General features: G+C 45.3%; 10 protein-coding genes across 10 annotated transcripts; 6 read left to right on the top strand and 4 right to left on the bottom strand.

Annotated features, from left to right (window-relative positions):
* Positions 1-5,460: 5,460 nt before the first annotated feature.
* Positions 5,461-5,711, top strand: SERLADRAFT_438364 (uncharacterized protein; the record flags this gene model as incomplete). Its single annotated transcript, XM_007318709.1, has 2 exons — positions 5,461-5,515; positions 5,572-5,711. 2 exons carry the CDS (start codon positions 5,461-5,463, stop codon positions 5,709-5,711), a joined length of 195 nt encoding a protein of 64 aa, XP_007318771.1.
* A 697-nt stretch (positions 5,712-6,408) lies between these two features.
* SERLADRAFT_468531 (uncharacterized protein) lies at positions 6,409-7,818 on the top strand (the record flags this gene model as incomplete). Its single annotated transcript, XM_007318708.1, has 9 exons — positions 6,409-6,523; positions 6,591-6,655; positions 6,711-6,837; positions 6,889-7,056; positions 7,106-7,138; positions 7,188-7,222; positions 7,274-7,374; positions 7,431-7,516; positions 7,574-7,818. The coding sequence occupies 6 exons, from the start codon at positions 6,955-6,957 to the stop codon at positions 7,673-7,675; spliced, it is 459 nt and encodes a 152-aa protein (XP_007318770.1).
* Positions 7,806-9,427, bottom strand: cyc2 (putative terpene cyclase; the record flags this gene model as incomplete). Its single annotated transcript, XM_007318707.1, has 4 exons — positions 7,806-8,135; positions 8,188-8,559; positions 8,616-8,904; positions 8,962-9,427. The coding sequence occupies 3 exons, from the start codon at positions 9,348-9,350 to the stop codon at positions 8,224-8,226; spliced, it is 1,014 nt and encodes a 337-aa protein (XP_007318769.1).
* Positions 9,428-11,168: 1,741 nt separating this feature from the next.
* Positions 11,169-11,695, top strand: SERLADRAFT_390509 (uncharacterized protein; the record flags this gene model as incomplete). The annotated part of the gene is made up of 3 exons (XM_007318706.1): positions 11,169-11,349; positions 11,424-11,490; positions 11,547-11,695. The coding sequence occupies 3 exons, from the start codon at positions 11,200-11,202 to the stop codon at positions 11,693-11,695; spliced, it is 366 nt and encodes a 121-aa protein (XP_007318768.1).
* A 388-nt stretch (positions 11,696-12,083) lies between these two features.
* Positions 12,084-13,605, bottom strand: SERLADRAFT_468524 (uncharacterized protein; the record flags this gene model as incomplete). The annotated part of the gene is made up of 6 exons (XM_007318705.1): positions 12,084-12,425; positions 12,492-12,801; positions 12,855-12,993; positions 13,050-13,126; positions 13,187-13,262; positions 13,325-13,605. The coding sequence occupies 6 exons, from the start codon at positions 13,593-13,595 to the stop codon at positions 12,240-12,242; spliced, it is 1,059 nt and encodes a 352-aa protein (XP_007318767.1).
* Positions 13,606-13,825: 220 nt separating this feature from the next.
* SERLADRAFT_468519 (uncharacterized protein) lies at positions 13,826-15,460 on the bottom strand (the record flags this gene model as incomplete). The annotated part of the gene is made up of 9 exons (XM_007318704.1): positions 13,826-14,012; positions 14,064-14,314; positions 14,371-14,491; positions 14,557-14,640; positions 14,687-14,707; positions 14,766-14,820; positions 14,875-15,120; positions 15,202-15,294; positions 15,351-15,460. 8 exons carry the CDS (start codon positions 15,286-15,288, stop codon positions 13,867-13,869), a joined length of 1,011 nt encoding a protein of 336 aa, XP_007318766.1.
* A 661-nt stretch (positions 15,461-16,121) lies between these two features.
* On the top strand, positions 16,122-21,669 carry SERLADRAFT_415739 (uncharacterized protein; the record flags this gene model as incomplete). Its single annotated transcript, XM_007318703.1, has 31 exons — positions 16,122-16,305; positions 16,365-16,536; positions 16,594-16,674; positions 16,724-16,827; positions 16,883-16,936; positions 16,986-17,023; positions 17,081-17,135; positions 17,195-17,322; positions 17,381-17,412; positions 17,462-17,645; positions 17,703-17,892; positions 17,948-18,006; positions 18,065-18,123; positions 18,172-18,405; positions 18,620-18,758; positions 19,004-19,064; positions 19,246-19,377; positions 19,429-19,600; positions 19,658-19,732; positions 19,785-19,888; positions 19,939-19,992; positions 20,039-20,076; positions 20,135-20,189; positions 20,248-20,375; positions 20,431-20,462; positions 20,513-20,696; positions 20,750-20,939; positions 21,000-21,058; positions 21,125-21,183; positions 21,243-21,476; positions 21,527-21,669. The coding sequence occupies 31 exons, from the start codon at positions 16,122-16,124 to the stop codon at positions 21,561-21,563; spliced, it is 3,327 nt and encodes a 1,108-aa protein (XP_007318765.1).
* A 378-nt stretch (positions 21,670-22,047) lies between these two features.
* On the bottom strand, positions 22,048-24,222 carry SERLADRAFT_449501 (uncharacterized protein; the record flags this gene model as incomplete). The annotated part of the gene is made up of 12 exons (XM_007318702.1): positions 22,048-22,167; positions 22,220-22,454; positions 22,516-22,540; positions 22,600-22,656; positions 22,706-22,895; positions 22,947-22,960; positions 23,029-23,143; positions 23,203-23,318; positions 23,372-23,523; positions 23,574-23,762; positions 23,817-23,946; positions 24,015-24,222. The coding sequence occupies 12 exons, from the start codon at positions 24,220-24,222 to the stop codon at positions 22,048-22,050; spliced, it is 1,551 nt and encodes a 516-aa protein (XP_007318764.1).
* An 815-nt stretch (positions 24,223-25,037) lies between these two features.
* On the top strand, positions 25,038-25,421 carry SERLADRAFT_390492 (uncharacterized protein; the record flags this gene model as incomplete). Its single annotated transcript, XM_007318701.1, has 1 exon — positions 25,038-25,421. A coding segment is annotated over one exon (187 nt), but the record flags the coding sequence as incomplete, so codon positions are not given.
* A 524-nt stretch (positions 25,422-25,945) lies between these two features.
* Positions 25,946-26,866, top strand: SERLADRAFT_468510 (uncharacterized protein; the record flags this gene model as incomplete). Its single annotated transcript, XM_007318700.1, has 5 exons — positions 25,946-26,068; positions 26,220-26,409; positions 26,461-26,517; positions 26,579-26,603; positions 26,656-26,866. Coding segments are annotated over 4 exons (471 nt in total), but the record flags the coding sequence as incomplete, so codon positions are not given.
* Between the last annotated feature and the right edge of the window lie 42 nt (positions 26,867-26,908).

Below are 26,908 nucleotides of genomic sequence, written 5' to 3'. Positions count from 1 at the left end.
TCAAAGTCAGCACAACTTTATTCCTCACTCTCTCTCCACAGCGGCTGCAAATTAACATTTGTAAATAATGGCTCGCCACAGTGACGGTGACGAGCATCATTGTTGGACATCGAAAAATGTTAATCATTTTTCAAATTACAGTACAATTACTAATTTTGTATCTACAAGTACTCAATACAGATGGGCCTGTGTGATGCAGTCCAGTGATGTATGTTGATGGCCAGGCAGGATTTAAATTCCTTTACTGGCATCTGTAGAATAACCCAGCAAAAGCCAGGCTCCTATCCATGTTTTTGGCAGGCCAAAGTTGGACAAGTGCTTGCTAAGGAGGGAATGATGTTATATTGATTGCAGGATAGGTTTGGGAACAACACTGGCATTTATGATACCTCTCATACTTAGGCCCAAACACATGCAACGACAGCAGTAAACTTGGGCAGCAGAATGTGGAGACACTGGCAAAAGTGAATATGGACACTGAGATTACCAACCGCCAGTGCTTAGAACTTACTTGCCTAAATTGGCATGTGGGAAAACATTATTATTAGTCTGCAATTTTTTTTGATGTCCGACATTGAGACTCGTCACTATCAATGTGGCAAGGCATTGTTTACAATGTAATTTGCAGCCGCTGTGGAGAGAGAGCAAGGAATAAAGTTGTGCTGACTATGATTATTATCTTATCATATCTAATTATATCTAATCTCATCATTATCTCTAGGATTAAGTCCTCCTCTCTCAAAACAGTGGCTGTGGAGGAGCCTGGTTTCGCCCCAGTTTTTGTACTCAGACAGAGTGTCTATAGCGAAAGTGTTTTCTATTCCCTTCTGTCACCACATTGGAGTAGCCACAATGGTAGTGCCAGCCAGAGATGACTCCAACTCCGAGAAAGGAGTTGGAACTATTAACTATGATTATCTAATTGTCTCTGGGTTATCTGATTCCTTTCTCGGCCTACTCCAGCGCCACACAGGCACAGTGCCACATAGAATAGTAATCAATATTGCCTTTTTCAAACTTGTGGCTGATCAGCACCACCTTTATTAGGCAATCAAGTCATGCTCACCTTTGCTTTCCATTCAGTACTTTCCACATTTCGGCATTTTGGCAAATTTTCACATTGCCACTGGCTACACATTGCACCCTTGCTTTCGTTGTTCTCCCTTACCTTTTTTTTCTTTACTCAGCCCCACCATGGGCCCCTTCCTCTCCTTTTTATTCTCACCTGACAGTCGTTTCTGGATCCCCATTCTAATCCACTTTTTTGTCACCTCCACCCTCCTCCTCCTCATCTTATTTGCACCCCCACCATTTCTGATGTCACCACTTCCTATCCGCTTCCGTCACCGATCCGTTGACTACCATGTGCCACTGCTGATATCAGCAAAGCCCCGGCGGCCGGTCCAAATAGGGCAACAGGTCCATCTTCATGATGTCGATCTGCCATCATATACTATCAAAACATTGGTCGCTCGTCTTGCCTGGTTGGAGCGTGGGTGGGTAATTTTTGAGCTGGAGAAGGTTCATCCCCTTGCGTCGCCCATGTTCATCGCTGTCCCATTCACTTGGGTACACTTATCTTTTGTCCATCGTCTTCACTACAGCTACACCTACCACACCCTGCCTGGGACTCACTTGTTCCATATTGGAACTACTCCTCTCCCTCCCTCGTTTGATCAGGTGGTCCAACACAACCAGTCCATTGGTAAGGTCACAGAACTGTCAGATTTGGACTAGGTGGTGGACTGGTGGCTCCAGTTTCTTTTTCTTCAGCAGAACATTCATTTACAGTGCGATTATTTTTGATTTTTGAATCATTTTTATGGACACATATTTTTTAGAATGCCTGACTGACAATAAAGGAACTGTGTTGATACTGATAGTGTTTTGCCTTGCCCTTTTTTTACTGCATCTTCCCATGACATCATGATTTTCCTGCTCTCTTTTTGCTATTGGACTTTACTTTATGGCTGTACAAACCTGTGACATTACTCACAGCATTCATTGTTCTATCCCTTTCTTTTCCTTTTGTTGATAATCTTATCCTGTACTACCTATGCAGGATTCATCAGTGTACATTCCTTCCTTCATGTTCTTTCTCATTCTTTTTGCACAGCTATACTGTGCATAGCCTACCTTTCTTTTACTATATAAACCTCTGTATTTTACCTTGTAAAAAAAAAACAACAAGAACTTCAACCCAGACTTCTTCTCTAATCTCAAGTCCACTTCTTACTGCTACTTGTGATCCAGTATGGTCACAATACTTCCCACTGCTACCACTGTTATCTGCTGTCATCATCACTCTCCATTTTTGAAATCATTATCATCCCTTTCAATTAGAGTCCTTCTGAGCACTACAGTTTGTGCATTAGGAGCCTGCTATCACTGGGAACCTCATTATCTTGTCATTCTCAAACCTACCTTGTGCTACAATTAACAAGGTAGTGCTCATCTATACTTGCCGCAAATCCCCTATCTTCTATATTCCAACTATCCCTCCTCCTCAAAACCCACACCCATACATCCCTGGGTTTTACTTTGAAGGATCGTTATACATATCACCCCACGAACAACCAGACCACTCCACTGTTTTTGGAGGCAAAGCCCATACACAAGTTCCGTGGAATCTGGGAGGATTGTGTGTTAGTTTGTTTTTTTGTGTGTGGTTTTCTAACAACAGTTCTCATCATTGACACCGAGTTAATCTTGCTGAAGATGAAAATGAAGACTGCTTGGAACGTACACCATTCATTGGATGTTACATCAAAACTTATGCTGGGAGCCCTGTGAAAATCTTTGGACAGGGCTTGATGAAGTTTGAGGAGTGGGAAAAAGGCTGAGAGAGTGCAGGCAAAGAACCATGGGAGCTGCTTGCTGATCAAGAAGAGTGGGAGTTAGCAGAATGGTTAATGAAAAATCTGGGACAAGGACATACCAACAAATTTATGAACCTGCTGATTGTATGTTTCCACTGTCTCTTCAATTGGATTCGGATCATTGACAGTGATTTACTGCTAGACAAAAAATAGATCACACTTATTGTTTCATAATACTCAGTCTTCCTTGCAGCAAGTAGATAGTCTACTGAGTGGTCCTGGATGGACCTGTGAAAAAGTGTCAGTGATGGGCAATCTACAGGATGATAATGACCAGATCAGGTCAGAAGAGTATAAATTGTGGATGAGAAACCTTGTGGAGATCACCAAAGACTTGATAGGTAATCCTCTCTTCAAGGACTCAACAGTGTATGCTCCAGAGCGTGCATATGCAGACAAGAGTGCTCAGGAGCGTATATTTGATGACATGTGGACAGCAGATTGGTGTTGGGAGAAACAAGTAAGTTGTCATATGGTACAATATCTAGAGAATAATACTTAGCAGGTGATAGGGCATCATACCCAACAGAGGAGTTGTCTCTCCAGTAATCTTGGCATTGGATAAGACAATGTTGACAAACTTCTGAGGGGACAAGTCTGCCTGGCCCATCTACAACAATTGGGAACATTGCTAAAGATGCGAGACATAAGCCGTCAAAACAGGCTATGATCCTGCTGGGTTACTTGTGGCCAAGCTGGATTGTTTCAAAGAGAACACACAGTCACTTGCTGGCTATTGGATGTTCCACCGCTGCATGTCAATAATGTTGAGGCCACCTGTGGCTGCTGGCAAGGACAGATTGAACATGATCTGTGCAGATGGATTGATACATCACATTCATCCCATTCTGGCAGCATATGTGGCCAATTTTCCTGAGCAGTGTTTGATCACTTGTTGCAAGGAAAGTCGGTGCCCTAAATGTGTTGTTTTACATGACAAACAAGGAAATATGGTTAGCTTGTTATTGCGGGACCTGTTACGCACGAAGTGCTTAACAAAGTCTGAGGGTTCGTCGAGGTTTGTAAAGAGACTTATCCGAAGACAAGTTCGAGAACATAGTTCTGAGTGGAGGTTTTCCAACGGGAGTTGGTCTTCTTCTGAATAGAAGTCTGATCTTAGGAGTCTAGCTTTGTAAGCGTAAACTGCGTAGAATCGTATTAGAGAATACTACTGCTGTTACATGGTATTTATAATGGAAAGGAATCGGTGATAGGAGTTAGGTCCTATCTAGGGCAGGTCCGTCTGTTGAGGACTAAGTACTATAATAGGTACTGTGAATGCGAGAGGAACGGAAGTGTACGTGAAGGAAATGAGTCATCGGTCCGATGGTATAACCGATGAGTAAAAAGAAATAAGTAGTCCTTAAATGTCCAATAGAGATCGTAACAGGACCCAGGAGGACTTATCAGGCTCTCCAACTACAAAAGCAAGGACACAGACCCAAGGAATGAAAGTGAAGGTCTTCATGGTGTATTCAAGCCATTCTGGAGCAAACTTCCCTATACCAATATATTCAAGAGATTCACCCCTGATATTCTTCATCAGTTACATAAGGGGGTGTTCAAAGATCACCTAGTCTAATGGTGTTTGAGTGTGATGGGCAAGGAAGAGATGGATTTGCGATTCAAAGTGATGGCCAGCTATCCAGGGTTACAACATGTCAATAAAGGGATCTTGCAGATCAGTTAATGGACAGGAAGTAAACACAAAGAGACGGAGAGGGTTTTTGTGGGCTTACTGGCAGGGGGTGTCAATGCTCAAGTGCTGGCTGTGGCTGCCTCATTATTGGACTTCATTTACTATGCTCAGTTCTGAATTTGCACGACAAAGACACTTACCAAATTGAATAAATGCCTCAAGGTGTTCCACACAAACAAGGATGTGTTCAAGGATCTCAAAATATAGTCCGACTTCAACATACCCAAATTACATGCATTGCTCCATTATGTCAAGTTGATTGAACTGTTTGGTGCAGCCGATGGGCTCAACACAGAGCTACCCAAGTGCCTGCATATTGACTATGCCAAGGAGGCCTATTGATGGAGCAACAGATGTGACTACGGGGAACAAATGCCCATCTGGTTGCAATGTCAAGATGCAATCAACTTGCAAGGCTCTTTTCTCCTGTGGAAAATTGCAAAGTCTGCACTCCCCGGCTCTGAAGGTCTCAAGACAGTGGGGGTAGAGTCTGATATAATAAATTCAGAAGTAGAGGAATTGGATTTGAACCGCACACCTGTGGGACGGGTGAGTGATGAGGCCTACAGATCTCTAAACCATACCAGTAGAGTAATAGCTAAATGTTGCCCATTGCCTGGAACAAGCGTGATCAATCTGGAGACCCTACATAGGGCCAAAAAATTCCTCCCAGCTTTCACAAGCTATCTACGGACAACCTTTCCCACTTGTCAACTCACCCCCTTCACCATAGACTGCTTTGATGTCTACAAACAAGTAGTGTTTGTGGTGCCGCCAAACTTGCACACTTCCAAAATGGGCCAATGTTTGCAGCTGTGTTGCAGCCCCAAGTCAATAGCCTCACAAACAAGCAGGAAGGGGGCCTCACCCGCCCATTTTGACATGGCTTTGGTGATTGAGAACCAGGAGGAATTTGAAGGAGGATTGGGTCTTGCTGGTAATTCATTTGTCACCACTGTAACAGCTGCTGGCGCTGACTGAAAGACTGTTCAGGCCTGCTTGTTGCGCAGGCCAGAGCAGTCTTTCAATTTCCCCAGCAATTTGGTGTAGGTAATCATGTCCTGGTCTACGTGGAGTGGCTCACGCATCTGCATGAGCCAGATCCCATATCGCCATTGCCACAGGTGCTGTGATTGACTCGCCTGCGCAAATGCAATGCTTCGGATCGAGGTATATCATAGAAATAATGTTATGTTTTAGAGGAGTGTAGAATGTAGTACATGTATGCTATGTAACACTAGGGCAACTATAAGGGATACTATAGTGTCTGTAGTGGTATAGACACTCGGTTGTTACTTGATGGCACTATGTTCCGCTTTGGGAACTTGCCACCTCACCATGTAGTTTACAGACCACACATGGCGCTACTGTGTGAGTAATTTTTCCTGATGATATTGGTTTCTTTCATTTTATGTGCCCTTTTCATGAATCGGTGTGTTTCACTTTATTTCATTTTGTTTCATTTTTGCTGCCTGTATGATAAATCAATGTTTTTCATTGTATGTCATTTTAAGTCGTTTTCAATGCTTGTTCAATAAATCAGTGGTGTTTGGTTTCAATCATTATAATTCAGACAGAAAGATTCTCAAATAATAGAAAGAAAAAGAAAGAAAAAATATGATATAATTGTTCTATATAGTTTACATTGCCTTGGTGTCCACCGATAAAACCGGTCATCCTAGCATATAGCTAAATACAGCAAAATATATTCTGCTAGAGTCATTATCTATCAGCCTAAATTTTGCGGCTTTCGGCTGGCTGGGCGGCTATAGCCGAAGCTTCCGAGGTTAGGGTCTAGATCACGATACGCGTCACCGGTATGTTAAACACCCTGAACTGACTTACTACAAGTTGTCCAACTACCTACTAACTGCTTTGTACTTTTTTATCTTTTAATTACACAGACTGAAGATGGTGTTATCCGTCCATTCCGCTGCACAGAATAGTAAGTGACGGCATGTCTTGAGTTTACCAGAGATCGTATATTGACCACTTTGCGCTTGGATAACCAGATCAGCTTTCGCTAGTTCGTACATTGATATCAGAGAACCCCAAACTAGTCAACGAAGCGGATGTGGTATGATATATTCTCCAGTCATAGACCAATGATCGAAGGTCACTATTTACCCAAGGATGAAAGAACCCCTCTTCACTGGGCAGCCTCTTCGGGATCAATCGACATAGCTCGATACCTGGTTGACCAAGGAGCCGAAGTAGACAAAGTAGATGGTAGTGGCTGGACACCACTTCATATCGCTGGTATGCCATACGTGCAGGACATGGCTCAATATTTATAACATGTTATTTCAGTCAGCGCAGGTCATGAAGATGTCGTTCGAGAACTGATTGGAGCAGGGGCTGACGTAAACAGGAAGAATGACAAGGGTATCACCCCACTGTATGGTATCTATTCATCCGATGGGTACTCCATTAATCTCCCTGTCAAGGCATTATGCTGCATCAAAATCTCGCGTCGATGTATGCCAATACCGTTTCACTTGCTCTCGAACACTGACCTTGTTGATAGATTGGTAAATTTCTGATCTCCAGAGGCGCCGATGTAAGCGTATTACAGAAATCACCAGCTACACACCTAAGGCTCTGTGTAGATAAATGCTAAGGATAAGGCGAATCAAGTCCCACTGTGAGTAGACGGTGAACACAGCACATATGCTTGCTAATCAAAAATCTCTAGCCATCGAGCTGCTACTACAGGATCCACCGGATTTGTCGCTCTCCTTCTCAAGCCCCCCCAAGGCTCACCAAAGACTCGGTTGAATAATGCTGATCGCATGGGTAAATGTTGATTTTTCACCTGGGTAGCTGTACCACTGACGCGTTTACCGCGAAAGGAAATACACCTTTACATCTTGCCATGGACTCGGCTCATGCACAAGCAGCTGTCCTCCTGATTGAAGCTGGTGCAGACAGAGGTCGCGTATGTAGTCAAATAGACGGCTCGCGCTATAAACTACTGAATTTGTTCCGCATACAGGAAAACCTTGACCAACAGACACCGGAAGCCCTCGATGGTGTTGGAGGTACGGAACAGAAGCGAGCAAAGGAATATGTGATTGAGCGATGTGGGAAACCATGAAGCTTGTACGGATACTTGGATAAACTTCTGAGCAAAGTAGTCATTGACAGATGTATGAATAAGGATAAAATGGCAGAGAATTATGTTTGTACTTTACCCCATCAACTTTAAAATATGACGGTGCAAATAAAATCAATCAATCACTTGTATTCAAAAATTAAAACAACAGATAACACTGCTAACTATCCAAGAAAACTAAAATCTAAAATAAAGCGTAGTTAGATGAGCCGGAGGTATGATACAGTCGGAGACTTCGAAACATGGACGTCATACAGAATAAAAGTCAAAGCTACAGGAGGTAGTAAAGAGGGTGGCCATTGCGCCAGCCCGTTTTGGTAGGTGTGTTGAGGTGCATAGGCATATATTGCGCATGGACCCATATCATAGAACTGTGTGATTATCCGGGTAATATGATAGAAATAATCGCTATCGCGAAGAGTCTAGTAGTAGACGGCTATACCTGTAAATAAGCCGATTAGAGAAGGAAATCATAGATGCTGGATTATACTCACAGATAAGGTAAACGCTACAGGGTGAGAGCAATCCGATCACAAAGGGCGTTTTGGCAAAAGGTTGATAATACGTTGCTGCTTGACATCGAGACCCTCCTTTCCGAAGTACCGTTCAGAGTCGAAGCTCCAGTGGAGAGAGCCGACGATCCAGTTTTGGAGTCCATCGATATAGATCGCCACATCGCGATCAATTTCTTCTCCCCATGACGGAAGGTTATCACGTTCGGTCTGGAAGCGGTCAATACTGCCTTTGCAGAAGTTGCCAACGACATCAACTGCCCCCTGTAGGTCAAGCCCACGCTCGCGCATGAGGACCACAATCATGTTATGCGTATCGTGACGGGACTGTTCTACATTATAAGAGAATATATCCTGCAATAGATTATGTTTAATAAATGTATGAACGGCTGGAAAAAATCAATGCTTACATTCGACCATGTTACGAGGTCGTTAGTGGCTTCTTCCATAGATTGGATGACAGGGTGCTGCATAACCTCGTCTGGAAGGTCGATGCGGGCGGCGTACTCAATAAGGGCGAAACACGGTTTGCAGCCACTCGTGTCGCGACGAACAGTGATATAAGATTCAAGATCCGGGACGAGACCATTGGCACGGTCGTTGGCTTGTAAAACGACGGCTTTGAAGAACAGATCCATGGTGTGGATGAAGCGTTCCGTGCAACCAGGACCACCGGTCTTTACAAAGCGGCTAAAGAAGCTATGATACAGCGGTCACATTAGTCGAGTAATGGACTTATGACGAAAGATAACGTACCATTTTGTCATTTTACCACCGAGCTTTTCGGTTTCAAACTGAAGAGGATCGCGGAAAGCACCAATGCAGCATTCCCGCATACCCCAAGTTCCCTCTACATCGAATTCGTCCAACCAATCATCCATGTTGAATAGCCAGTTCATGAAATCAGAACAGACACGAAGGTGGGAAGCATCTGCGTCCGGGTAACATGCTGCAGTAAGCTCGCCGGCTTTCAAACCCATAAACTTGGAGCTCCTGGGCTCGACAAGACGAGCACCCGACAAAAGCCATTTCTCGGAAGCGCGAGCAACATCGTAGCAGTCTGAGTTCAAGCGAAGAGGGAATGTGCAATCGGTGACAAGATCGGGAAGGATGAATTTCGTAGGAGCTGATTCAGTTGAAGACATGGTCGTCAGATGATTAAACGAGAAAGGAATAAGAAGGCTATGATAGAAGAGAGGTAGTGGATAGATGAGGGGACGACGAATATTTTGAGACACAAGAGCTTGGCTTTTATACCTGTCAAGGGCTTTTGCTCGGGACGGTTACCACAAGAAAAAAAACACTCAATGTCGCGAAATTCACGGTCATGAATGCGCCCATCACGGCAGGACAAGATCTGTGTGCAAAGATTTGTGTGAGTGTAACATAACACAAGCGAATTGATCCATTCAACGTAAATCTCACGTTCCGCTATTCCTTTTGCACCCGAAATTAAATCGGGGGGAACAAGTCACCTCGTCGTGATACAGTGAAAAGGTAGCACGCAACTTGTGCTACACCATGAAAATGAACATCAAAGAGTGGGCCTGAGTGGTTCCAAGTGATTAATTGAGGGTGACAACCACATTGTAGTATACGCAGCGATCGCGATCGTTCTGAGGTATTACATTGTACTTTGAGTATAGTGCACTTGGATTCCTAGCCCCACAGGGTTGGTAAACTTGAAGATCCGAATCCACGAGGAAACAAAAGACTTTTGGATATAAAATCACGACAACCAAAGCGAAAGCAGCGTGCGAGCTTGAGCCCGTGAGTGAAACATGACGAGATTAAGTTTCTGGCGTGCTAGAGGATTATTGACCCTGGCTGTGAGGTGATACCAAATTTTAATATTCGCGTGATTTCCCCGTTAGCTTTAGCTTTTTCGTGAGCCTGGCAATGCTGCCGAGTCAGTCCGCGGAAAACAATAATGGGATTATGGTAGAGATAAGAACTCCGCGCATTATGAGCCCTCCCGCGAACATATCCCAAAGAGGCCTCCGAGTCGGGAACAAAAAACAAACAGAAAAATTTATTTTACAAGCGTTCAACTGCGATGCGTTCGCCAGTGTCGACAGCCTCAATGAATAATGCCGTTGCCCACAGACAATGACGACCTCAACTCTTGATGAAAAGTTTATGAACTTGATGGCTCTGTGCTCGGTGAAACGGACCGAAGGACAAGAGCTTGACATGAACAGTCTGAACAACCAAAGCGCGTACCTCCTCCCCCGGAATATGAGACAACATACCAATAAGGAGGAGACAACATGTCAATAAGGAGAAAACGATGGGACATATTGTTTCAGAATTTGTTGTGCTGAACGTTGAACACTGGTACTGCAATGAGCCTAACTTGAAAATGATTGGCGATGCACTGAACATAGGGTTGCCAATATTTGCATGGAATTTCGAAGAGACAAATCAACCATACCGCTGAGTGGTACACATGACAGTATACGTATACTCCATTCTTCGACTGCTAACGCTGTGACTCCACCTTCGTTCTTGGATATACGTGTGTACAGTAAATGACAGGAAAAGAAGGTGAGAACTAGGGAGCATGGCGCGACGAACACGAACCGTTCCATTACTGTTCAATGCCAGCACGGTGCGGTAAGTTCGGCGAAATGATGTCATATTCCAACACGTACCATCCAGTCCAAGTTTTCCAGCTATGGGCAATCCGAGCTCGGGGAAGTCAGCCTTGGATGGTCGGTAGCTGTGAAAGAAGTCCAAAGTGCCCGCAGCAATGAGTTAGAGCTTTTAGACCTGGGATTTACGTTCTCGCCCTACTCCAAAAATCATGGCCAGGACGAACAACTTACAGGGAAGAACATCGTAGTAGGAATATCGATCCGGCTAGCATCGAATCCCGTGGCCCGTCCGACTGAAACGGCTCGGTTGCATGCTTATGTAATGGCGGATACCGCTGTGGCACGCGCAGGTGGGTCAAACCGTTTGAGCGACCATAGTACCTATTACACTACTATCATGGCATCCTCACTTCCTCTCAAAGTTACACCTGCATCGACGCCAGCAAGGTCGGTGACAAATGGCGACTTCTCTAAAGCAAAGTCACCAAACCCGGCTGCTGCCCCAGCTCCAGGAGAAATATCCAGTCCTCATGAGCTGACTGCTTTCGTACGTGCATTTCTCTTTCTTTCGCTTATCATTCATAGTCTTTCTGGCACATCGATTTGAACCACCATTTATAGGTGGAGACACTTCTGGAACAGCTTGACACCAAATTCGATGATATGTCCTCTCAAATTTTGGACAGAAGTACGTTTCTTATCGCCTTCCCCACCAAATTCTGACCTAACAGTTGCGACTGCTAGTGAATCAGATGTCCGCTCGAGTGGATGCCCTTGAGGCTTCAATACAAGACATTATCAATGGAGACGTTACTACACCTATAGTGTCGCAGGCCTCAACGCCCCTTCCGGGGCCAAACGGCGTGAGAAGAAGTGGCAGCGGTCTTCAATGACCTTACCAACCTTACCCAAGCTAAACCCAATATTTCGAAAACAAAAAATTTAGCAATTAAGTGTACACGGGTGTGCACTCCTTTATATTATTAGGTGCGGCCCTGAAATTGAGGACCATGGTGACCCTATGAGTATTGACTCCGAGTTTTCTAGGTCACGCTTGTAATACCGCAAATTGTAATCGATATTGTAGGAATAATCTACCAGGATGAATATTATGTATGAATCTCATCGTTCAGAACTTGTTGTTCCTCAAGCTCCTGAAGCTTGTACCACGTCCAGGATGCGCAAATATACATAGGTTGGTGGGTCCTGACTGAATTATACACCTACTACACACTAATCAGCACCCCTTGTTGCTACAGTAATTCGTGTTTACAGAACTGGAACTAGCCCACCCAATACATTGGTGCATGCAGTCGCAAATGTCCCATGAATACAACTATATTTCAGTGTCTACACAACATAACGAGGACGTAGAAAGACACTTTTGAAAGGTAGAGCGAGCTATATTCCTGATGCCCCTCCGTATACTGCACCAACCTAATCCAGGCCAGGTGTTGAAGGTCCCTTTGGAGCGGGAGACAGAACTCTACGTGGTGGTGGACCCCCTCCTCCCCCAGGCATTCCTCCTCCCAGCATTGAAGAGAGCATATTTCCGAATGGATTTGCCGGCTGAGTACGTGGTGGCGGAATGGCGAAATATAATTGCCCGATTTCATTTAGACCCTGATAAACAGGAAAAAATATATGTCAGCAAATGCCACAAAAAGGTGGAGAACGCCATTTATTCACCATTCGGACTTCCCTGTGGGCTAGGATACCTCCCTTTGACTGATACGTTCCACAAAGCCTTACCCAAGACTCTCTGATAGACTTATTCTTGTCACCCTGTGCCCTCTGACAAGTCAACACAGCAAGTTGGCAGAAATTGAGCACGGAATCGCTAGTGTATATTAGTTCGCCTTTCGGGTTGTCACTGGGTCCAATAGGAAGAGGGGAAGTTTGCAGCTTTGAACGTATTGTCGGCTTCGAAGAAATGAGCTGAGTTACAAAGTGGGTAATAAAAGTTCGAGCAGCGAGAATATTGCCATTTTGCAAATAACTTGAAGATGCGGTCAGTTTAATTTGAAGAATGGGGGCTTAAGGGACTCTTACGGAATGATTCCTCGTAGGGCAAATGTACTAGGCATCCCGCCAGCAGCAGACCACTCGACGGTCATTTCCGCAAGTAAACGCGCACTATCTCTCTTACCTGAAGCCAGGAAATGTGGCTCAGCATCATCAAATGCACCATCTGTGAAATTACGGAACTCGTCTGTATTCATTAAATGGGGTACCGTAACCTCATACCTTTATACAGCAGTTCACCAACGTAGTGCTGAAGATCCTGATCGCCAGCAGGGCATGGTCCATGTTTGGCTGACCATCTATGTAATAGTGATACTGAGAACCATCGATACTGTTTGTTACGAAGAAGAATAACTTACGATAACGACTTATCAATTATTGTTTTTCTCCAGGATCCCGAAGATCCCGCCAGAGCAATCAGTTGCGTCAATCTGCCTGTTCATCCCAAGCTTTACCGTCAGTCTATCCGGATCAGGCCCTAGACCATCGCTACTTACCTCTCGATTCATCGTTTACATCTTCTCCTTTGGTCTCGTACACATCAAGTAGGAAAGATGTGAGATCTGTCCCACTACCCTGCTGTCCGACCTTAAGCAGCTCCCGTGCAGACTGGAAGAGCACGTCGATGGCTGTATCATATTGTCCTGACTTTGAGTAACGCGAGGCGAAAGTTCTAGCTTTTTGGTGGGCTTCGTAGGGTTGTCCAGAGGCGATGAGAGGAAGAATAGCGTTGAGGGCGCGCGCTGAAGAACTGGCAGGAGCAGGCATCTTTGTGGTTATGGGTTTCGCGGATTGCTCTTGAGCAAACAGGAGTGACAGCAGTGTCAGGGGTCCGCTGTATCAAGTCGGGGGAAGCTTGGAGTATGATGATCAGTATAAATTAAGTTACTAGTAGGCGTTGCATTATTAAAATGAAATGCAAGTAGGGCATCAGTGCGCATGTCTCCTATCATTCACAGTCTGGGCATGGTAGCTTCAGCTCTTTCAATGCAATACGAGGAACAAAATAATAAGTTTGGCGGCACCGTCACCCGGTGCATTATGGAATGCTATACTCTAACCAAACTTCTCCGAAATTCCTGTCTCCGCCAACCCAATCCTTCACTAAATCAGCAACTGCGGTCTTGACAGCCCACCCAGCAAGTATCACGACAGTTGTAAACATTGGGTGACAATCAAGGACCACTGACATAAGAATTCAGTGTTTCATTCCTAGTATATATTTTGATCACCTACCCCGAAGCCCGAATCCTGCCGTCATACCCCCAAGCACATTCCTAACAACCCATTCGCGATCCAGTTTGTCTTCGTCCCATATCTCCAACGCACCAGAAATGAAAGGATTATCAAAATGTGTCCTATAAGGCATATTTTGAGCAGAAGTTTGGTCGAACGTCGCCCCAGATGGGCGCCATATTGACAAGAGGAACAAGAGAAAAAGCTTCGTCAAGGAAGAGTAAAAGATAGTAAGAGGTATAAGAGAAAGCCTAACATAGAACAATTTAGACGTTAGTGTGAAAAGCACAGTCAGACTATCACACACCTAAACTCTTGTCGAATACCAGATATAGCACCCGACGTCTGTGTTCGGGATCGAATCCTATCTAAGAAAGTTACTACGAAGAACGAAGCCAGCATGACGCCTCCATGGAAAGCTATCGTTTCTGGAGGGCAAAAATAAGCAACAAATTCACAGCCTACGGGTTAAAGTAAGCCACGAAAACAGTACCTATCAGGCATCCAACGAAAATGCGGAGGAAAGCTATACTAGTGTCATTTGTCCACCGTGAAACATCAGACGATATTGCGGGATCTACGACGTGTCAGCGAGTGCTAATTTTTCAGAGACTGAAGTGTACCAAGATGTGCCCATCGAATAACTGCGTCTCGCGCGTTAGAGAAGATTGGAGTATTCGCGTAAATGCGTAAAGGACGTACATGCATCGACGAGGATGAGTCCGCCTCCCAAGCGGAGGATCAACTGCCACCTCAGCTATGGTTCGAACAGATGAGGTATGACTGACGTATAACAGCTTCTCTAACTTACCTTTTCCCTTTGATGCTCTTTTTCTAAATCACCCTGATGTTTCAGCTGCGCATCTCTCGTGTTGCTCGTTTCTGGGGTGGTGTCGCCACTCCTGCTCGAGCTTTTCCCTTCATATGCTCGTCTTGGTTCTGTTCCCCTGTTGTACAGGAGGTGTCGGTACACTTCTCTCTTGAGTAGTATCAAGTCGAGTATCAGCGGGAGATGGTCGAATTCCACATAAGGATCGGCGAAGGATTGGCACTTGTTCTGTTTACAACATCATGGTCCCAATTTCCCAAAACCTGATGTGAATTCGCGAAGGTACTCGAATAGTGACAAGAGACGGACACATTGTTCTAGTCTGAGGTTATATTTCGACTGGTAAACCGTGTATAAGTGAGAGATTGGATGTGTGCAGTTGGTACAAATCGGCATGAAAGCCTGGTAGACACGCGAGTTAGTACTGAGTTTACTGGTTAAAATATAACTGGTCATACACAGGAGCTGGTTACTGCACCGTTTGCACTATTGGTATGTGATGGAAAGTATATCCTGCAATGGCAGACTGTAGACTAAGGTGCGGCTGGCGAAACAGTACCACTGGGACGGAAACTCCCGGCTTTACAACGATCGCAGTATGGCTGGGTCAAGCTTTATTAGGACATACTGTGTTGTAGACTTTTCATTCACTCATATCTGTAAAGCATAGATTCCTGGAGCTAACCATGAGTACAACATGCATAACACCAGTGAGTATACCAATGTTATTCGATAGTGGATAAACAATCTCATGGCATGGACCTAATGATTCTAGGATGATTGTATGCCAGAATATTCGTGGGACCAGGAAGCACGAACTAACGTCTTCAGCTCCCTGTCGCTGACACGAGTTGTCCCTGTGATCTACACTCGAGGGACGGACCGCTGTCTGTTATATAGCGGAACTCCTTTTCCTGTGGTAATTATTCATAAACTTGTCGACAATGATCCCAGCTGATGCACTTCTCCGAAATGTTGTTGCATTATCATGTCTCATGATGTAGACTATGACCATGAGGCTCTACCCACGACGGCGATTCAGTGCCCTTAACGTACAATAAGGCGTGCCTGCCTTTTTTCCTCGAGTGCCTCGGACGTCGTACTCAGTGGCGCGTGTCCTCAGAATTCGAGACACGAATTCCGTGGCCTACATAAATGCAGCCAACGATCATAAGTCGAGCTGAAGCCAGCGCTTCTCGATAAGCAGGACTTCACGCTTGGTCCCTAAGATGCCGACTAAGCTTGGCTTGCTTGCGCTCCTGCCTACCTTTTTCCTAAAAGGATACTCAACGCCCGTGACCTCTGCGTCTGCTCCTATCGTTGACCTTGGTTATGCGCAGTATCAAGGGTCTGTAAACACAACAACGGATATCACGAGCTTCTTGGGCATTCGATATGCGAATGCTCCACTTGGTACGACGCTTCGCTGCGAAGTGTAGATTATATGCGTCCATGTTGACTGGCCTTCTCAGGTGATCTGCGTTTCGAAGCGCCTCAAGCGCCTCTTACCGTCCCTGGAGTACAACAAGCTACTACTGAGCCCAACGAGTGTATACAAGGGAATGGTGGTGATGCATCCACAAATCCTCTGGCAACCATGAGCAAGCGAGCTATCTCTCAGTCTGAAGATTGTTTGTTCTTAAAGTATGCAACTTCTGTCGTTAATGGACGAGCCTACTTAAATAATGTCACTATCCACAGCGTATACCTCCCTGGTAGTTTACCAACTGAATCTTCTGGAACCGGCGATTTGCCTGTCGTGGTGTGGATCCACGGAGGAGGGTAAGTTGTAGCAATATTCGAGTTGCCATAGTACTGACGATCAGTTCAGTTATGCCGGTGGTGCTGCCAGCGCTTATGATGGGGCAGACCTCATTCTTGATGCGGACAAAGGTGTAATGGTGGTGCTCATTCAATATCGCCTTGGATTGTTTGGTATCCTGTTTTTATCTTCTTCTGTGATTAGGTCTAAATTGTTAAAAATGATCAGGTTTCTTATCCGGTACTGCCGCACAGCAGAATGGCGCTTTGAATGCTGGTCTTTGTAAGCCCATCGTCTAACTCAGTTTGATGATCCTCTGACCTTGTCTCAGTGGACCAATACTTTGCGCTCCAATGGGTCCAAGAACATGTTGGGGCTATTTTCATTTTTCTGTTTATACCCTTACTTACCCCAGTATGTCGTTAGATAAGCAGCTTTGGCGGAGATCCCAATAGGGTCACGATCTGGGGTCAGTCAGCCGGTACGCCAATGCTTCAACTTAACCTGTGTCTATGATTCACGATGGTGTGTGCGATATAGGAGCGGGATCAGTTCTTCAACAAGTTGTTGCGAATGGAGGAAATAACCAACCTCCCTTGTTTAGGGCAGCTATGACGAGCTCGACTTTTCTACCTTCACAGTTCTCCTACGACGATCCACTTGTTGAGGTACGAGATTCTGTTACTTTTGACGGGGAAGACAATATGCTGAGACTCTTGTCATTAGGATGTATATAGCGAAGTCATCTCGCAAGCAAAGTAAGTAGCATTAAATGCCGTTGCTTGCATATCTTTTACACTTTTCTAGTTGTACTTCCAGTACTGACACAATGTCATGTTTGCGTGGTACCGACGTGAATACTCTGACCACTATTAACAATAACATTGGATCGGATGCATTTTATGGGACTTATGCATTCGTTCCGGTTGTCGACGGTACATTCATTGTGGAAAGGCCATCTGTAACACTTGGCAAAGGCCTTGCGAATGGGGTATGATTTCCGGATTTACAAAAGTCACACTATCATTGAAGATGTTCACTGATTTAGGAAGTACTCTTTTCTGTGACCAATACCTTCGAAGGCAGAAACTTTGTAGACAGCGGGCTGACTATGGATGTCACCGATTATCTGGCTCAGCTATTCCCTCGCTTGAATGCTGAACAAATAGAAGAAGCTGCATATTTATACTCCTATCTTGAAACATCACTCGACCAAGCCATCGGAGTGATGGGTGAATGTCAGTTTCCCTCTCTGACTCTTCCCTGTAGTGCCTTAGCCAATTGCGTCGACAGCTGTATTTATTTGTCCAACGTACCTCCTTCAAGAAACGTTTGCGGGTCGTGGCTGGAAAGTGCGTTCAGACATTTCGTTTGATCTTATGGTAATCACGTAAATTCACTAATATCTAGGCTGAGTTTGCCATACCGCCGGGTAATCATGCGGAGGATATACCTTACTACTTCACCTCGTACGTGCACTTTTCTTGTCGAAGCAAAACCATCTTACACTTTACCAGCTATCCTCCCGGTCCAACTTACGACAACACGCAGTTCATAACCTCGTTCTCTCAGTCATTTATGTCGATTGTTAGAGACCTCAACCCTAACGCTAAGTTCGACCCGAGTAATACCACTCCTCCGTGGAGCACATATGAACAAGGGAATACGCAAATGTTGTTTAACGTGACTGAAACAGGTGCTACGGACATACACGCGTTTACTACCGATGAAGCTCTATTGGAACGATGCGCGTAAGTTGCTTTGGTTCTTCGTTGGGTGGCAGAGTGCTGAGATAATCCTTTATAGGTACTGGCGCAGTGTTTCCGAGTACACAGAGCAATAGTCTACAGGGCTGTCTATACGAGTCGGCAGTCAATTGTTTTTGACTCAAGTTCCCCATATAAGCTATATTTCCAGCTGAGTATCATGGTCTTCCATGAGCTGGATGAAGTCGACGGTTGGTAGAAATTCTGCACGAGCAAGTGCCAGTGGTGCAATGCAAGTGAAATCTAGCTCGGGAAACTCCAAGCAGAGGTCTTGTCGTGACTTGCATGCCCACTGCGACTTCAACCATAGACCCGGAGTCGAGGAGCCCAGAATAATCGTGGGCTCAGGAAGCAAGGAGTCGATGCTCGAACCCCGGCTCATTAACGCGAATTGTCCCTGTGACCTGTCATTTGAGAAAAACTCCACTATATTTTGCAAGGCGGAACTCCTTTTTCTGTATCAAAGGTTCATGGAGATTTGCAGCTGACATGCTTGGGAAATTGACGGCGATATGAAGCCCCGTGGTATGGATTATGATGGATATTTTCTACTCATGACGGCGATTCGGTGGCCTTGAAGTAGGAACGAGGCAAGCTTGGCTTCTCCCATCGACTCGGAGTCCTCGAACTATATGTATACGATGGTGCGTGGCCTCGGAGGTAATATATTTGATGCTTCCATTTCCGCGATTTGGCTACATAAATCAACTAAAGAAGAGGTTAGGCTGAAGTCTGCGCTCAATAATCCATATTTCACAGCTGCGGTTTCCGCGATGCTGAATAAAGTTGGCTTTCTAGCCCTATTGTGTACACTTTTCCCGAAAGGATATTCGACGCCCGTGGCTTCTGCGTCTGGGCCTACCGTAGACCTGGGTTATGCACAATACCAAGGATCAGTAAACACCACTACTGATATCACAAGTTTCCTAGGCATCCGGTATGCGGCCGCTCCATTTGGTATGATCTGCACAGTAGACTATATGCGTTAGTCTTGATAATCTTTTTCAGGTGATCTGCGTTTCGAAGCTCCCCAATCTCCGCCAATCGTGTCTGGAGTACAGCAAGCCATTGCTGAACCCAACGAGTGCATTCAAGGGCCTAATAGCGTCGGATCTACAAATCCTTTGGCAAATATAAGCAAACGCGAGGTATCTCAATCCGAGGATTGTTTGTTTTTGAAGTAGGTGATATAAACCCCTAATTATCGGGCTCTTTAAGTAATATCTACTGTCAACAGTGTATACCTCCCAGGATCTTTACCAGCCCAACCCATAGGTGATTTGCCTGTTATAGTATGGATTCACGGAGGAGGGTAAGCCATTCATAGCCAAGTGTTGTGGCCACACAGCTGAAATTCGACCCAGTTATATTCAAGGCGCTGCAAGCGCTTTTGATGGAGCAGATATCATCCGCGATGCAGACTATGGTGTGGTGGTGGTACTCATTCAGTATCGCCTCGGATTGTTTGGTATGTATTCTGTACTTTTCTCCTTTCATGAAAATAATGATGATGAGTAGGATTCCTATCTGGCACTGCGGTGAAGGAGAACGGTGCTTTAAATGCTGGACTTCGTACGTCTGTTCCTTGTTTTGTCATGATCTTCTGACATTGTATCAGTGGACCAGACCTTCGCACTCCAATGGGTGCAGGATCATGTGGGCAAACTGTTCATCCATGTCTGATTTTGCATACTGATCCGGATGGAGTTGTCAGATCAGCGGTTTCGGTGGAGACCCCGAGAGGGTAACGATCTGGGGAGAGTCAGCTGGTAAGTAAACCTATTTGTTGTACATTCCTTGCCATCCATATTCATCTACCTGATATAGGTGCGGGATCCGTCTATCAGCATATCGTTGCAAATCAAGGAAATACGCAGCCTCCGTTGTTCAGAGCAGCCATGACAAGTTCTACCTTTATGCCTTCGCAGTTCTACTACAACGACCCATATGTTGAAGTACGTTTTCTTCTTCTCAGAAGTGGAAGAGAATCGCTGACATCCATGCCATCAGGATATATATAACGAAGTTGTCTCGCAAGCAAAGTGAGGAATGACCGACTGGTGTTGTATATTTTCTTATTGTTCCCTTCTAGCTGTTCTTCCAGTGCCAACCAGTTATCCTGTTTGCGTAATGCTAGTACAGACACTCTCATAACTGTCAACAACAATGTTGCAGCAGATGCATTTTACGGCACTTATGTTCTCGCTCCAGTCGTGGACGGTACCTTTATTGTAGAAAGGCCGACCGTAACACTTGGTAAAGGACTTAAAAACGGGGTATGGCTTACCAATTCGCTCAAGTTCATTTCCGATAACCGTAGCTGGTTTAGGACGTGTTGTTTTCAGTGACAAACACTTTTGAAGGTAGAGAGTTTGTGGACAGCGGACTGACCATGAATATTACAGAATACTTGGCTCAATTATATCCCCGCCTGAATGCGGAACAAATCGCAGAGGCTGCATATTTGTACTCGTACTTAGAAACTTCCCTGGACCAGGCCATCGGAGTGATGGGTGAAAGTGAGTACTTTCCCTTCATCTTCCTATGGAAATTGAACACACTTACAATTATATCGATAGCAATTATTATTTGTCCTACGTATTTCCTTCAAGAAGCATTTGCAGGGCAGGGTTGGAAGGTGCGTCTTCTCTGACTAAGTTTTAGGATTCAATGATAATGATGATCCTTCGTCGTCAACTTTCAGGGTGAGTTTGCCTTACCGCCAGGTAACCATGGACAAGATATACCTTATTACTTTACCTCGTATGTCTTCCATCATCTGTGCGCATTAATCCTCATTTCTTTTAATTCCGTCGTGCTAGTTATCCTCCTGGTCCGTCTTATGACAACACACAATTCATAACATCGTTCTCTCAGTCGTTCATGTCGATTGTAAGAGACCTCAATCCCAACGCAAAATTTGACCCGAGCAATACTACACCTCCTTGGACCATGTGGAACCAAGGGAACAGTGAAATGTTGTTCAATGTGACTGAAACAGGCACCCCGGAGATACGCACATACACAACCGATGAAGCTCTCCTGGAACGTTGCGCGTGAGTGGTAACCTTTTGGAATCAGTGAGCATTGCCTGAAGACTTTACAGATACTGGCGGAGTGTCTCTGAATATATAGGGCAATAGATAGGACACAGGACACTCACCGGAGCCAAGAGCTGTGGTTTGGGGCTCAGGAATAATCCTATAGTTACTCATACAACTAAATGCATTTTACGAGCTTCAAGGATCAGAATCCAACCAGAAGTTGCATAGCTTACAGGTAATGGTCTCAGTCTTTATACGTGCATGCCAAGGGCATAAAGGGTTTTGGACATTGACTGAAGAAATCTGCCAATCCGGAGTGAGGCATAGGTCACACAACCATTACTGCAATGGCCCAACCCTTTGATAATCTTGGGAGATACGTGTTATAGCCGTCTTCCCCACTTGCCATTGACACCATCTATAGGCAATAGCACTGCTGCTTTATAAGACAGGCAGAACAAACAAGCATACTACATCAAACCCACTCAGCTTGGATAGATCTCGTGAGAAAAAACATATTTTACGTAGAGCTGTTCTACACATTGATGAGTCGTTAAAGCCTCATACATGCGTCCAGCTTTCCTCATTCAGCCGTAGCAATCATTTGGACCAGTTTCTCTGTGGTCATTCCCGGAAGTCGAGACTCAAAGTAGCACGGCAAAGGTAGAGGATGTCTAATCATCTCTAATGAGAACTTCATATCCTGAAGAAAATGAGGGAACATACGTGGTCACTCCAGTCGTCCACTGTGGTACAATTTCAATCTCGTTCCCATGCTCATCCCTGTCCTTCTTGATGTTGAACGCAGCCAGTATGGAAGCGATAGCAGCCCATACGGTCGCATCAGCAACGTGTCGTCCAACGCAAATCCGTCTTCCAAAACCGAAGGCATATATGGCAGTATCGTCATTGAGTTCTCCATTTACCAAGAATCTTTCTGGTTTGAATGTATACGGATCTGGGTACTTGTCTTCGTTGTGTGACATAGCCCTGCGTTTCCGCCCGTGTCATTTAATGTGACAGAGAAGGTATAAATAGAATATATGCTCACCATGCGTTCGCAATTACAGTCGCTCCTAAAGGCAGCACAGTTAACATTACGCCAGATTTGTGCAATCAATATGCATGCACAAACCTTTGGGTATATGATATCCTTCATACACGTCACTTTCGGTAGCAGCATGCGCAATACCTGACAATGAATGAAACTCACAATTCATCGAAGGGCAGACAAGACTTACCCAGCGGTACGACGGGGTGCCACCGAAGTGTTTCGCGAACGATTGCATCAATATATGGCATTGACGCTCTGTCATCAAAATCCGGGAGCCTTCCTTGGCCTACAACAGCATCGATCTCTACTTGAGCCTTCTTCTGGATTTCTGGATGAAGCAACATCGCCAGGACGAAAACAAGTAGAGTTGAAGAAGTCTATAACAAGATAAGTTGACGAACATTAAGGAGGACTCAAAAATGACTTACGGTTTCCGCCGCAGCTAAAGGTCCAGCGAGTGTATTTTCAGAGTGAGACAGTAATATATGGTTTTGTGAAATAAGACCGTACCAACGAAGGAGGTGGCTGCAAGATCCTTGATTGCTTGCTCGAGGTTGACGTCATCTTCATTACTGGCCTTGCTCAAGAGATCTGAGCACACGCATGATATTGGTATATTTGAAGACTGGTTATGAAGAGTGTGGAATATTAACAAAAATAGAGCTGGTAAGATAAAACACGTACGATACACTGTTTAGCGTGTCTAAAAGGCGCTTCGACCATTTCTATGCTGACATCGCGGCTCTGCTGAGCCTTTGTTTGAAAACCTGCTCCAGGGAACCAAGAGGGTAGTCGAAGGACTATTGCGCTGCATGAGGAATGTAGCTGGAAGCGGGACTGAAATATGACCTACGGAATGGATATGCGCTGAGTATTGCGGCTGCCTCGGGTGTTATTGCACCGAGAGCGAGGGTAATCGCGCTTTCGACGACTGCTACCAGCGGGTCGTGACGTGGGGCCGTATCATACCCGTAGGTAATCGCCATAATAACAGAGGCAGATAATCTACCATACGGAGTCACTAACATAACAATGAATACAGAGTAGAAACTCACGTCTGCAAGAGACTGTCATATTCTTTAGGTGTTTCAATTAAGCCGACCAGACACTGATGTACTTTCCGCATTTGCAAAGGGCGATAAGCAAGAGCTACCTCGGGTTTAAACACCCGGTGAAATAATCGTCTGTGTTGGCGCCATCTATCCCCATATCGCATAAAACCGGTGTTGTAGGACCATCCAAAACTGCAAGAGACTTTAGTAAAAACCGTTGGCTTTGGAGCGACACGGGTCTCGTACAATTCTGTGGTCACAATTGTGGGTCTGTCTGAAAAATTTCCTGAGCGGTGATCAAGCAGGTCTCTTGCAACCTTCTCCGAATTGATAACGATTATTTCTTGGTTCAGCAGGCGAGAGTAGATTATGTCACCTAAACCGTACGCACAAAAGTATATGTTAGACAAAAATTAGTGATAACTAAAGAACCATGGAGCGTACCATAAGCCTTTCCCCACTCCGTATATGTAATCCAAGGTTCAGTAGGATTTACCGTAAGCATATTGCCAACTATAGGGAGCGGAGTAGGGCCAGGTGGAAGGGGGGGCCTGGAGTTTCTCGCGGCACGCTTGGCAAGAGCTATGGCGACCAGTAAAACAGCCAGAGGAATAGCATAACGTGCATTATCTACCATTGCTGAGGCAGACATACTGGGGGGGTGAAAAAGAAGGCGATTTGGAAACATCCGAGTGTAGGAATGTAGATATATGCTGGACAATGCCATTCTAGGCTGGCCATAGCTCTTTCACGAGGTCAAGTTTCGGGCTTCGCGTTCATGCCTTCCAAGCCATGCCGCATCAGACGGGGGACGTAAATCGGGTCTGACACGGTACTAGTAGCAATATCAATGACTGGAAACTGCATTAAATTTCCGATTTTTCCAGGACACTCGGAACAGACGTACGTATATGATATATCTTCCATCTGGATTATTCGAAATCTCCTAGATCGCGTCCAAATTTCCAAATATGAAGTCTACGGCTGAGTTAGCTGACGTTAGTTTGTTATAATGTTTACTTCTAAATCCATCCAGGCTGTGCCGCCATTCACGCCTTCCAAGCCATTAGACATGACATCGTCAACGCCGTTTCGAAACAAGTGACTGGAATAAGTAAGACTCACTGAATGATGTTAACCCGAATGGAGGAGCCACATTATTAATAGGATGACCAGATATTAGACCCGGGCCGTTCATGAAGTAAACTGGGAAATCATGGTCCCAGTCCAGCATCTTCAACACCAAGCAAGATGTAATGAGCGCTCACCTCCCTATATAGTCTATACACACACCCTAATCCTATTCTCTTCCTGCTACCATGGCGCTGGCTTCCACTGGTATAGTTACTCTCTTTGGGGTTCTCGTCTTGCTCTATATCCTACGACACGTATTCACATGGACAAGGCGAACTGGCCTTCCTCTTCCACCTGGACCACCTCCGTTACCGTTGGTCGGGAATCTGTTCAGCATGGACAATAGTAAACCTTGGGAGACCTACACAGAGTGGGGGAAAACATATGGTGCGTTCCTGCGCCCCAATGTCACCACACCCATCCCATGGACACCTCGGTTCACGTCTCAGGTCCTATCATGTATTCTCGTCTACTTAACAAAGATATCATCATCATCAATTCTGAGAAGATTGCAAAAGATCTCATGGTCCGACGATCAGCCAACTTCTCTGATAGACCGGTGCTCGTTACCAACGTCTTGTATGCAAAGCCCTCGACATCTATCCACGTGAATTAGCTATAACACCATGGCCGTTCCGTTTTCGTAGATTCGGACAGGACTGGAATGCTGCATTTATGCATTATGGTGACAGATGGCGGCAATGCAGACGGCTCCTCCACCAAGCTTTCCGGCCTGAAGCTGCACTCACCTACCGCCCCGTACAAATGCAAAAAGCATATGGGTTCCTCCTCAACAGGATGGAAAGTCCTGAGAATTATCCAGACCATTTGCGCACGTATGTCGTTGAAGGCTGATCGTGTGATATCTGACGCTGAAGATGTAGTATAGCCTGGCTTCTTCTGCTATGATGGCTGTTACTTACAGCTATGAATCAGCACCCCAGCATGACCCGCTTGTAGCGACCATTAATAATGCTCTCAAAGTTGCCGTTGAGGTTATGACAACCGAGGCAGCAGCGATTCTTAACGCTTTTCCAAGCCGTAAGCTCACTTTTGCACTAGACTTATAGGCATGACTGACTGTTTTCGTCTTTATCAAGTCATCCGTCTCCCTTCCTGGTTTCCTGGTGCTGGTTTCCAGAAGAAAGCTCAGTATACCCGTGATGAAAGCAAGAAAATGGTGGAATTACCTTTCCAGCATGTCAAAAAGAGCATGGTGTGTATTGGCCTCCCTCTCAGCAATAAAACATTTCTCAGACTTCACATACCAGGCTGAGGACGCTTTGGCACCGTCCCTGTGTTCCGATCTGCTAAACCGAATCAAGGACGAGGATACCGACCAGCGCGAACAGCTAGTTAAGGAAGTTGCTGCTTCCGCCTACATAGGTAAGATGCCAGTATCGTCACGTAATCCAATGATCACCCTACTCACACGTATAGTCTAGCTGCGGCAGAAACTGTGAGTAAACCAGATACCTTCTTTCTCCATCTCAGCTCACGGAATATAATACACAGACCGCTTCGGCGATGGCTACCTTTTTCCTAGCCATGATACAAAACCCACAAGTCCAGGCGAAGGCCCAATCCGAGATTGATACTATGGTAGGTCATAACAGGCTTCCCTCTTTCGATGATAGGCCATCATTGCCGTACATCGACGCCGTCTTGCGTGAAACACTAAGGTGGCATCCTGTCGCGCCATTGGGTATGTATGCTGCCCCTCTCAAGTCCGATATCACGCTGATATTCTCTCCAGGTATTGCACACGCAGTTTCCAACGATGATATCTACGAAGGGTACCACTTACCTAAGGGTTGGTGACTATACTATCCTTGCGATTATAACGTTGAATCGGATATTTTTTCGCCCTGCAGGAGCAACTGTCATCGCAAACGCATGGTCAGTTAGACATTTCTTAACCAATATTCAGACTGAGTACGATGTTTCGCAGGGCTATGTCGCATGACGAGAGCATATACTTCAACCCGTTCTCATTCGAACCTGATAGGTTTCTTTCTGAGGGCAGGCTTACTGACGACAACGCTAGCTATGTGTTCGGTTTTGGACGGCGCATTTGTGTCGGTCGACATGCCGCTGACGCAAGCGTGTGGTCCGCCATAGTGTCATTCCTTGCTGTGTTCACTATAAAGAAAGCCATCGATGAACGAGGAAATGAGGTGGACTTTGAAGCACAGTGGACGAAG

This window comes from Serpula lacrymans (genome assembly GCF_000218685.1).
Source record: "Serpula lacrymans var. lacrymans S7.9 unplaced genomic scaffold SERLAscaffold_7, whole genome shotgun sequence".
NCBI lineage: Eukaryota > Fungi > Basidiomycota > Agaricomycetes > Boletales > Serpulaceae > Serpula > Serpula lacrymans.
This window is presented reverse-complemented; position numbering and strand designations above follow the sequence as displayed.